General features: G+C 37.5%; 1 protein-coding gene across 6 annotated transcripts in view; it reads right to left on the reverse strand.

The window, feature by feature from the left end:
* Positions 1–875: 875 nt before the first annotated feature.
* LOC139161985 (uncharacterized) overlaps positions 876–12,180 on the reverse strand; it is a 35,437-nt gene continuing 24,132 nt past the window's right edge. For 4 of the 6 annotated variants that reach the window (XR_011558212.1, XM_070741876.1, XM_070741875.1 and 1 more), the window contains 3 exons: positions 5,806–5,890; positions 4,762–4,849; positions 876–2,325 (listed from right to left, as the gene is read on the reverse strand). Coding sequence is in view for 4 of the 6 variants with exons in the window: in XM_070741876.1 (XP_070597977.1) it covers positions 2,215–2,325; positions 4,762–4,849; positions 5,806–5,890 (284 nt within the window). In the remaining 2 variants the exon portion in view is untranslated. The remainder of the gene's footprint in view (positions 2,326–4,761; positions 4,850–5,805; positions 5,891–12,180) is intronic. The other 2 variants (XR_011558211.1, XM_070741878.1) reach the window with 2 other exon arrangements.

The following is a 12,180-nucleotide window of genomic DNA, read 5'->3' on the forward strand; positions in this document are numbered from 1 at the left end:
ATAGTCAAATTGGGAATGAGAATTAAGTCCTCTCATGTAGTAGTTTATGGAAAATCTTAATCTTATTTATTTTCTTTAGTGGAATGACAAGCTTGACAATAACAATCAGAAGCATAATTGCTTTTACTTCCTATTTATAGACGTCCCATTGCTTTTTCTTTCTGGGGTATATTCTTGGCCATACATCGTGGCAAAATGTTTAGTAAAAAATAAAATCCATGCACAGAAACAAAAAACCCTACAGGAATACCACTTAAAATACATAAAAGAGCAGGAAAAACAATGTTGTAAGAGATAAGAGTATCCTTTTGGGTGCCCTTATCCCAGTACTTCTACAAAATTTGACAATAATAAAAAACTTTACATTTTCTAATACAGGTAGTGCTCTACTTATGACCATAATTGAGCCCAAAATTTATGTTGCTATATGAAACATTTTTAAAGTGATTTTTGCCTTATTTTATGACTTTCCTTGCCACAGTTGTTAAGTGAATATGCAGTTGTTAAGTTAGTAAAGTGGTTGTTAAGTGAATCTGACTTCCTCATTGGCTTTGCTTGTAAGAAGATCACAAAAGGTGATCACATGATCCCGGGACACTGCAACAGTCACCAAGCATCCAAATTTTGACTATGTGATTATTGGGGTAATGAAATTTTCATAAGTGAAAATGGTCATAAGTCACTTTTCTCAGTGCCGTTGTAACTTTGGATGATTAGTAAATGAACTGTTGTAAGTCGAGTACTACCTGTATACTTTATAGTATACCTTATACCAGAATACTTTAGTTAGGTTGAAGAACAGAATTTTAACTTTTAATCTGATAGTCACAAATCTTGTGAACATTTACGAAGGAATAGAAAAAAGGACAATGTGGTTCCACATCCAAATACAGGGTTTTATTCACCGATAATTTCAAAATCAACAGTCAGTCTAATCTGGTGATTATTATGATAATGCTTGCAACTATCCTAAGATTATTTCTGAAAAAAATCTCGTCTTCAGTAATGTTTGCCCTGAAGGTAGTTTGGTTCAGAATGATAATGTATATGCTATTTCCATGGCCTTTTAAGTACTATTTTGAGATATGCCCAAACTTCAAATTTAAAATATTACTCTTTGGAAAATTGCCACACCAATCTTGAAAATGGCCACATTCACATGATCAGGAGAAGAAATGACATTTTCCAGAGTTTTCTAATTTTATCTCAAACTCATATGAATGAACAAATCCATTGCATGAAATATTGTATTAATGATGACAAAGCCAATTAAGGGATATCTCAATATTTCCCATCATATTTTTTGAATCAATTGCTTTCTATTACATTGAAAAGGAACCTGGATGCACAAGTTTGTTTTCATTTTGACACAAGGAATTAATGTTCTATTGAAATACAATTACGCAATATCATTAGGGGGTATATGTTAGTTTTTTCTCAGAATTAGGTTTAAGAAAAATATGTGTAAAGGCCCATCACGCTTTCTAAGAAAGTATTTTTCATGCAAAAAACATCAAGAATACTATGCCATTATATATACATGTGCAGTGCAAATGTCATATACAGTTTTTAAAATTGCATTCAAACAAATTTTATCTGAATGGAATCTGCTCAATTGCAAAAATCTGCAGCATCTGGATGTTTATAAATAATTGTTACCAGTATAAACTATAAATACTGCAGTAAATACCTACAGTATTGTACATCCTTTAGTAAGTTACCGTTTTGTTCCAATTTAATTTTATCTGCATTTTTTTAATGGGAGCTGGTGAATCTGTCCTGAAAACCTTTCTAACTGTCTTCTCTTAAGCCATTCATATTTTAAACCAATGCTTCTCAATTATTTTCTGTTACATCCCCCTCTAGGAAAAAGTAAACATTTTGTGCCTCCCCAACTTTCCACCGTAACTGTAAATAGTCTCCCAGTTGCACCCCACTGCGAGACACATGTCACTTGTAATGGTACCTCCATCAACATTCTTTGGCGTTGTGTCCAGGGCAGCCTGTTTTAAAAGAAAATAACTTGCAAGTTCAAACTTCTCTTACTCGCAAGAATATTTCTTTTAGAACAGACTGCCCTGGACACAACACCAAAGAACGCAACGGAGGTATCGGTACAAGTGGGGGGCATGCCCCACTATTTGGAGAAGCACTGCTTTAAACAGACAACTGTATCGGAACTGGAAGTGTTAAGGAATTTTGAAGCTAGCCATATTATCTCAGAATATCATAGTGAATTATTGGTTTTGCAGATGTACCACGAAATTGCTCCAGTTTCAGGCCTATTTGGAACAGCAACGCTTCATTCCACCACTTTGTCATCATCTGTGAAAGAAGCAAAACATCTATGAAAAACTGCTGAGATACTGTACCTTCTCAGAATATACTTGGGAAGGGGCAAAGATAGTTACTTATAAGCTCATTAGATCTCTGGCTGTAAAAAGAGCTTTGGATGTAAAGCAAGTAAGACCAAAGGAGAACTAGACAACCTTGAAAATCATTACTGCAATTTTTCATTGGAACAATTACAAAAGTGCTTTCTCCAAGTACAGAAAATCCTTGACGAACAACAATTTGCTTAGTGACTGTTAGTTACAGCGGCTCTGAAAAAAGTGACTCATGATCACTTCACATTTATGACCATTGCAGCATCCCCATGGTCACTTGATTTACAATTGGATGTTTGCCAAATGACTCATATTTATGGCGTATGCGATGCCCGGGGTCATGTGATCACCATTTGCAACCTTCTGACAAACAAAGTCAATAGGAAAACCAGATTCACTTAACCGTGTTACCGGTACTAATTTAACAACTTCTGTGATACATTTAACAAAGGTGACACGAAAAGCCATACAATGGGGCAAAACTCTAACAAATTTCTCAGCAACATACATTTTGGGCTCAATTGTCATAAGTTGAGGACTATTCATATTATATATTTTAATCAATAACAAAACCACACAATTTAAAATTCACAAGCTATACCGTATATTAATTATATCAGCACATACTGGGTTAACTTTCTACGGTGGAAACCAAAATATTTTTTTCAAAACTGGAAATGCAAAAATAACTATAAAATAGGGTCTTGTTGAAATAAAAAGGTCATGTAATAAGCAGAATTCTGCAAATAGTCATAGGGATCCTTTATTTTTTTAATCATCTTCCAGGCTTCAGAGTAGAGGCATTAGAAGAAATGCTTTGTGAATGAAGAAAAGGACTCTGGCATTGGGAACCAGTGGCCCAGGTTTTCCAAAAATATATAGATTAACATCAACATTTTTCACTGGGCTCAAATAAAACCAAGTCACCAAAATATAATCCGAATACCTTATTTTAATTAGAATTGCCATAGCTATATTTTGGAAAACTAACTTTTGGATCTTCTTTAAAGACATAAAAGTACAGAATACCCTTCCTTAAATAATAGAAGCAAAGTAGGGTAATTTCCAGGTCAGGATCGATTTTGTAAAGGTTCCACACTCGGGAAAGTCAATTGTATGTTAATTAGTCTAGTCCAGCTGGTGTGTATGATGCATTCTGAACAGAGATTTAAGGGAAATGATAAAGTATCCTATAAAATGGGACTTCTCTAGGTGCTCTGTGTCCTATTTGTTCTCTTTAAAAAAATTTACTTTCTAAAGAGTAAACCAGGGATTTAAGAAAACAGAAAAGGAAAAGGATGTCTAAATCTCCCATCCTCTTCCAGAATTGATCAGCTCTAGCATGATCAATTCACACACTTAAAAAAATAAAGAGATGACAACAAGCTACCAATTGCAAAGATGGCTGGAATGCTATCGAAATATGGAAGCCCTGATATAATTTTCATTTACTTATATCCCATCTTCAGCATTTTTACAAATAACTCAAGGCAGTGAACATAGCCAATGCACCTTCCTCCTCCTACTTTCCCAACAAATTTGTGAGATAAGTAGATCTGAGAGATTAACTGACCCAAGATCATTTGGTTTTCATGACTAAGGTAAGACTAAAACTCTGACCACCCAGTTTTTAGCTTGACACCTTAACTAACAGACCAGGTGTGTCAAACTCGTGGTTGTGGGCTGGATGCATCATGCACTGACCATGCACACCCCCATTTTAGCAAAGGGAAAAAAGTCACGATATGTCATGTAACAAGGACAAAACTGATCATAGTTTGTTCACAAGTGTTTAAGTGAGTACTTTTGTCAACACATTAGGAATGCTATGGTATGTTAAATTCCCTTTCTAGGTTATGACAACTTCCCAATTTCCCTTTTTGAAAATCCATACTGTATTAAAAAAAATCTTATTACACAATAGGATACACACTTAGAGCAAACTGCCACATAAGACACAGAATACCCCAATATCGTTTCTGTAAGCTATAAGCTTTTGTAAAAGAAAGAAGACACCTTTCTATTTTTGAAAAGTTGTTAAGCAAACAAATAAAATAGTTGAGTCTCATTCTAAATAAAAGGCATCAGTATTTAATATTTGACTAAATAATGCATTTTTATTTGCTCTCCTGAATTTGCAAAAGATGGTAGAAAGTCTATGTGAATTTCAGTAGGATTTGGTAGAAATATAAAACATTTTGACCATCTGATTATTGGCGTAACAAGGGCTAGGAAGGAATATGGCCACATCTGAGGAAGACTCAGAAATTGAAAGAAAAGAAACTGGATCAATGTAAGTGGATGAATTAACCAGAAAGAAAATTATTCTTAAATTGGGTTAACTGAGTTCAAACTACAGAAGCTAATAACTTACCTGAAGGCTGATAGGAAGCCCTGAAATTGTATATCCAACTGGTACCACTAGGGCTGGAATGCCTGTCAAGTTGGCCAACTGCATGTATCTGGAAAGATAAATGAAAACAGTATTAATACTGCAAAAATTCTAGAAAATAAGTATCATTCTCTCTACAGATTGTAAATCCAAGTATTTGGCAAGGCATAACAAACATTTTTCTTCTTACAATTCTAAGCAACAGAGACGGTTTTAATAACTGCTGTAGCAATACAAGAGTTAAGTAGCCAACAAATAACATTTAAATGGAAAGCATGTTGAAGGGTGAATAAGCTAAAATTATGTCATACTTTCTTCACATCCATCAGAGGAGATTCCTATTGCTATGTCGTTCTTTTTTCCTTTTCCATGAAGCCATATGCATTTTAGGAGGCCTTCATCCTTGTTTTTATGCATTTCTGTAAGGATGTAGTGATCTCGTGCATACAATGCAACACCGCTTTCTCTTTTGTTAGGTCTTTTGAGCACTTTATATCCTTTATATTCCAGACATTTCATCCTACCAAATTTCAGTAATGGCAGCTATATCATACCTGCTCTCACGTACTCCCTTTCCTTTCCTTACTCTTTCTTTCTTTCTTTTTTCTTTTCTTTCTTTGTTTCTCTTTCTTTCCTTCTTTCCTTTGCATTTGTTATTCTTTCTATTCTTTCAATTTTTATTGTTGCAATTATAATCTAATAAAATTATTTTTAAAAAATCAAACTGAAGTGTTAATCATTTCATATCTCTTTGAAAATATAGAATGTGGCTTTGGATGTATCATCCACATCTTATTCTTGATTGGGGAAAGCGACCAAAAAGGGCCTAAAACGTGATATCAAACTTGCTGTGTCATGTGACCATTCGCAACGTTCTTCCCATTCACAGAGCTGGGATGGGCATGGTCTGCATGTGATTCATCCGGCCCACACACCATCAGCTTAACAGCCCTGTCTTAGAAGGTTGATTTCATTCACCTCTTGTTTATTATTTTGTTTTTTTATTGCAAATGATCTTGTTCTTACCTCATGGTCCGTAGAGTTGTCTGAACATCACTACATCCCGTCACGAGATCTGATTTCTGAATTGCTGGAGCACAACATGCAGTACCTTACACACAAAAAAGTTATAGCCTTTATTTCTACAGCTATTATGCATCATCAAACATAACTTTTCAATTAAGAATGAAATAGCATACTCATAGAAACATAGAAACATAGAAGACTGATGGCAGAAAAAGACCTCATGGTCCATCTAGTCTGCCCTTATACTCAGGGCTGCCATCAGGAATTTTGGGGCCCCATACAGCCTAAGTGTCTGGGGCCCCCCGGCCATTTTAAAACTACTTCCCCCCAAATCCCGTGCAATGCCACCATGGCCACACACCCTGGGCAAGCCCTCCCCCGGCCCTCTGAGTCAAACACAGCCCTGATGTGGCCCTCAATGAAATTGAGTTTGACACCCCTGGCCTAGAGGCTAAATCCTATGAACAAGGGCTAAGAGAACGAGTATGTTTAGCTCAATAAATAGAAAACGGGGAATATAATAGTAGTTTCCCAATCCTTAAAGGGCTGCCACAGAGCAGATGGCATCTATTTATTCTCCATGCCACCTGAAGGTAGTACAAGAAGCAATGGGCGGAACCTCACCAAGAAGAAATGCAATCTGGAAATAAGGAAAAACTTGGGACTGGGCGGCATAGAAATAAATAATAAATAAATAAATAAATAAATCCCTTCTTTTTTATTAAAAGAAATTAATAGAAACAGAAACAGAAGACTGATGGCAGAAAAAGACCTCATGGTCCATCTAGTCTGCCCTTATACTATTTCCTGTATTTTATCTTAGGTTGGATATATGTTTATCCCAGGCATGTTTAAATTCAGTTACTGTGGATTTACCAACCACGTCTGCTGGAAGTTTGTTCCAAGCATCTACTACTCTTTCAGTGAAATAATGTTTTCTCAGGTTGCTTTTTATCTTTCCCCCAACTAATTTCAGATTGTGTCCCCTTGTCCTTGTGTTCACTTTCCTATTAAAAACACTTCTCTCCTGGACCTTATTTAACCCTTTAACATATTTAAATGTTTCGATCATGTCCCCCCTTTTCCTTCTGTCCTCCAGACTATACAGATTGAGTTCATGAAGTCTTTTCTGATACGTTTTATGCTTAAGACCTTCCACCATTCTTGTAGCCCATCTTTGGACCCGTTCAATTTTGTCAATAATAATTTTTAAAAACCAAAATCCATTACTATTAAAACTAAAACAACCAGCAAAACTATTAATAAAAACAGGTGAGGGCTGGGTTTTTTTCTCTGTTATTATTTAAGTGCTTTTACCATATGCTTTAAATCAAGAATCACCTCTCTCTGTTTCTCTCTCTTTTCTGTCATTCTCTGCCTCAATCATTTTCTCATTTCTCTTTTTTTCTCCCCTTTTTTCTATCATTTCTCTCTCTCTCTTCCTTCCACTCTTCTCTCTCTCTTTCTTCCTCTCTTCCTTTCTTTCTCTTTCTCTCTCTTGCTTTCTTTCTCTTTCTCTCACTCTCTTCCTTCCTCTCTCATCTCTTTCTTTCTTTCTTTCTTTCTCTATCTTGCTTTCTTCCTCTCACTCTCTTCCTTCCTCTCTCATCTCTTTTTTTCTCTCTTTCTCTATTTTGCTTTCTTCCTCTCTCTCTTCCTTCCTCTCTCATCTCTCTCTCTCTTTCTTTCTTTCTTTCTCTCTGTCTCTCTCTCTCTCTCTCTTCCTTCCTTCCTCTCTCATCTCTTTCTTTCCCTCTCTCTTTCTCTCTTTTGCTTTCTTTCTCTCTCTCTTCCTTCTTTTCTCATCTCTCTCTCTTTATCTTGCTTTCTTCCTCTCTCTCTCTCTCACTCTCTTCCTTCCTCTCTCATCTCTTTCTTTCTTCCTCTCTCTCTTTCTCTATCTTGCTTTCTTCCCCCCTCTCTCTCTTTCTTTCTTTCTCTCTCTCTATCTTGCTTTCTTCCTCTCTCACTCTTCCTTCCTCTCTCATCTCTCTCTCTTTCTTTCTTTCTCTTTCTCTATCTTGCTTTCTTCCTCTCTCACTCTCTTCCTTCCTCTCATCTCTTTCTTTCTCTCTCTCTTTCTTTATCTTGCTTTCTTCCTCTCTCTCACTCTTCCTTCCTCTCTCATCTCTCTCTTTTCTTTCTCTTTCTCTATCTCTCCCTCTCTTTTTCTCACTTTCCCTCTCATTTTCTTTCTCTCTCTCTTGCTTTCTCTCTCACACTCTCTCTCTCGTTCTCTTTCTCTTGCTATCTCTTTCTCTCCCCCTATTTCTCTCTCTCTCTCTCTCTCTCACTTTCTCTCTATCTTGTTCTGTCGTCGCTCTCTCGTTCTCCGGAGGCTGGCGAAAGTGATTTTCAATGTTGGGCGCGCGGGCTGACGCGCGCTCTCCCCATCCCCCTGCTGCCAGCCCGCCCCGAACATTCACAGTAAGAAAAACCTTCGCTCTTACTTTGAATGTTCCAGGCGGGCTGGCAGGGAGATGGAGAGAGCGTGCATCGGCCCGCACGCCCGACATTGAAAATCGCCTTCGCCGGCCAGCGGTCCCCACTGTAAGAATGCCTGCCCCGCCTCTCTTGCAGCGGAGAAGAAAGAGAGGCGGGCGGGCGGGGGCAGCGGCAAGTAGCCAGGGGGGCGCGAGGGGGCTAGAGATGCGGGGGGCAGGGGCGGCCTTTTGGGGGATGCTGGCGCACGCGTGCGAAGCCTACAACTTGCGCTTGTGTTAAATTTTGTTTCTTTCCTAAGCAGCCTTCTGTGTAAAAAAATCCATTTGGGAACGACTCGTTCCCAAATTGATTTTTTTACACAGAAGGCTGCTTAGGAAAGAAACAAAATTTAACACAAGCGCAACTAACACAAGCGCAACTAACTAGCGTCGCCGCCCTTATACTATTTCCTGGATTTTATCTTACAATGGATATATGTTTATACCAGGCATGTTTAAATTCAGTTACTGTGGATTTACCAACCACATCTGCTGGAAGTTTGTTCCAAGGATCTACTACTCTTTCAATGAAATAATATTTCCTCACGTTGCTTTTTATCTTTCCCCCAACTAACTTCAGATTGTGTCCCCTTGTTCTTGTGTTCACTTTCCTATTAAAAACACTTCCCTCCTGAACCTTATTTAACCCTTTAACATATTTAAATGTTTCGATCATGTCCCCCCTTTTACTTCTGTCCTCCAGACTATACAGATTGAGTTCATTAAGTCTTTCCTGATACGTTTTATGCTTAAGACCTTCCACCATTCTTGTAGCCCGTCTTTGGACTCGTTCAATTTTGTCAATATCTTTTTGTAGGTGAGGTCTCCAGAACTGAACACAGTATTCCAAATGTGGTCTCACCAGCGCTCTATATAAGGGGATCACAATCTCCCTCTTCCTGCTTGTTATACCTCTAGATATGCAGCCAACCATCCTACTTGCTTTTCCTACTGCCCGACCACACTGCTCACCCATTTTGAGACTCTCAGAAATCACTACCCCTAAATCCTTCTCTTCTGAAGTTTTTGCTAATACAGAACTGCCAATGCAATACTCAGATTGAGGATTCCTTTTCCCCAAGTGCATTATTTTACATTTGGAAACATTAAACTGCAGTTTCCATTGCTTTGACCATTTATCTAGTAAAGCTAAATCATTTACCATATTACAGACCCCTCCAGGAATATCAACCCTAGGCAAACCTTCCCTACCAAACCTTCCCCTATGTCACTCACAAACATATTAAAAAGAATAGGACCCAGAACAGACCCTTGTGGCACACCGCTTGTAACCTGTCTCTGCTCAGAATACTCGCCATTAACAATAACTCTCTGATGTCTATGCTTCAGCCAGGTTGAAATCCACTGAACTATCCAGGGATTAAGTCCAATCTTCACTATCAGCTCTTTATGTGGAACCGTATCAAAGGCTTTGCTGAAGTCCAGATAGGCAATATCCACAGCACCACCTTGATCCAACACCTTTGTGACATAGTCAAAGAACTCAATGAGATTATTCTGACATGATTTGCCTTCAGTAAAGCCATGCTGATTTGGGTCCAATAAGTTATTGTTTTTTAGGTACTGATTTATCCTCTTTTTGAGTAGAGTCTCCATCATTTTAACTATAACTGATGTCAAGCTAACTGGCCTGTAGTTACCAGCTTCTTCTCTACTGCCCTTCTTGTGGATAGGCACAACACTGGCCATTCTCCAATCCTCAGGAACATCTCCTGTTAACAGGGATTGGTTAAACAAATCAGTCAGGGGGTTAGCAATGACAGATCTGAGTTCTTTAAGAACTCTGGGGTGAATGCCATCTGGACCCATTGCCTTATTTATCTTTAATCGTTCAAGTTCTTCTAAGACATCGGCTTCTAAGATCACTGGAGCTGAATCCGTACAGCTGGAAGCAATGCTATATCCCTCTATAGTATTATTTTGTAAGGTGTCTTTTGAGAAAACTGAACTGAAGTAGCTATTGAAATGGTCAGCGATCTCCTTATTCCCATCAATGCATGTATTATTCCCGGTACTAAGCTTCGTGGTGCTGCAGTTTTTCTTCTTCCTATCACTAATATGTCTGAACAAGATTTTATCCCCCTTCTTTACAGATTTTGCAATTTCTTCCTCTTTTGAGGCTTTAGCAGCATATATTATCTGTTTCGCCTCCTTCTGTCTCATTTTATACACCTCCCTATCAGCTATACTTCCAGACTCTTTATACCTCCTATAGGCAGCCTTTTTTTCATTGACTATAGCCCTTACATCATTGCTAAACCATAGCGGTTTCTTCTTCCTTTTACCTTTAGTTATTTGCCTTACATACAGTCCTGTGGCTTTTAAGATGGCCTTTTTTAATACAGTCCACAGTGTGCTCGCTCCTGCCATTTTATCCCTCCCCTTTAATTCATTATTTAAATATTCCCCCATTGCATTAAAATTTGTTTTTCTGAAATCCAATACTTTGGTTGCAGTATAGGATTGCTCACAATCAGTTTTTACATCAAACCACAAACATAGATGGTCACTGCAACCTAAATTTTCTCCCACCTTGACCTCTGAAACCCAATTCCCATTCATAAAAACTAAATCTAGAATATTCTCCCCTCTAGTTGGTGTCTTAACCAGCTGTGCCAGAGCTGCTCCTGTAAAGGCCTCTACTATATTCTTACTTTTGCATGTAAGGGCACTGGGGATATTCCAGTCAACATCAGGCATGTTGAAATCACCCATAACCACAATATTTCCCTTTACTGCCATTTGGGTAATTTCATCCACCATCTTGTCATATTCCTCAGATTGCCCTGGAGGCCTATAGATCACCCCAATTCTAATGACAGAACCGTCTTTATTTTGCATGCAAATCCAGAGAGTCTCCAGATCTTTACACGTATTTTGAATTAGTGTTGTTTTTAGACTTTCTTTAACATAAATGGCTACTCCACCTCCCTTTCTCTCTATTCTATCCTTCCTATACAGTGTATATCCTGGTATGGATATTTCCCATTCATTAGAATCCTTAAACCATGTCTCAGTTATGGCAACCAGATCCAAATGATCTCTAGATATTATGGCCATTAACTCACAGAGCTTGTTGCTCAAGCTTCGAGCATTTGTGCACATTACCCGAAGAACATTATTTTCGTTATTAGTTTGCCCCTTATCATCAACAACTACATCTATATTATTTGCAGCTCCCTTTTCATAAGCTTCCAGAAATCAATTAAAATCAATTAAAATAGTTCTTTAACAAAAACATTTTGACTATGTTGCTTTGGAAATTTAAATGTACTGTTTAAAATATACACATCTTTATAAATTTATAATTGTTTTATAAATAACTGCATGGCTTTAGCAAATTATATTCCATAAATTTAGGTATATGTAGACATTTATATTCCATCTGACTCCCAATGATGTGAGTTTTCTGCCTTTAGAGTATAACATATTTTCATAAAACCAAACCTAGATCCTAAAGTGGTAGTAATATCACTTCTGCCAAGACACAGCCAATGAACAGGAGCCCATCACTTATTTATTCGATTCTGTCGAATTGCACTGCTTACCGATCAATATTTGTAACAAATCAATAGCTTCAATAAGGAAATTGAATTTACAAAAAACTGATTTCTGATTAAACTTACAAAAATCTGATTTGTTTCCTCCTCTAATACAGGTAGACCTTGACTTATGACTACAATTGACCTCCAAATTTTTGTTGCTACATCAAACATTCATAAATAAATTTTGTCTCAATTTACAACCTTGTGTGACACAGTTGTTAAGGGCATCACAACTATTAAGTTATTAACAATTGTTAAGTTAATCTGGCTTCCCCGTTGACTTTGCTTATCAGAAAATCACAAAAGATGTGTGACTCCAGCATGCT

This window comes from Erythrolamprus reginae, chromosome 2 (genome assembly GCF_031021105.1).
Source record: "Erythrolamprus reginae isolate rEryReg1 chromosome 2, rEryReg1.hap1, whole genome shotgun sequence".
Lineage (NCBI taxonomy): Eukaryota > Metazoa > Chordata > Lepidosauria > Squamata > Dipsadidae > Erythrolamprus > Erythrolamprus reginae.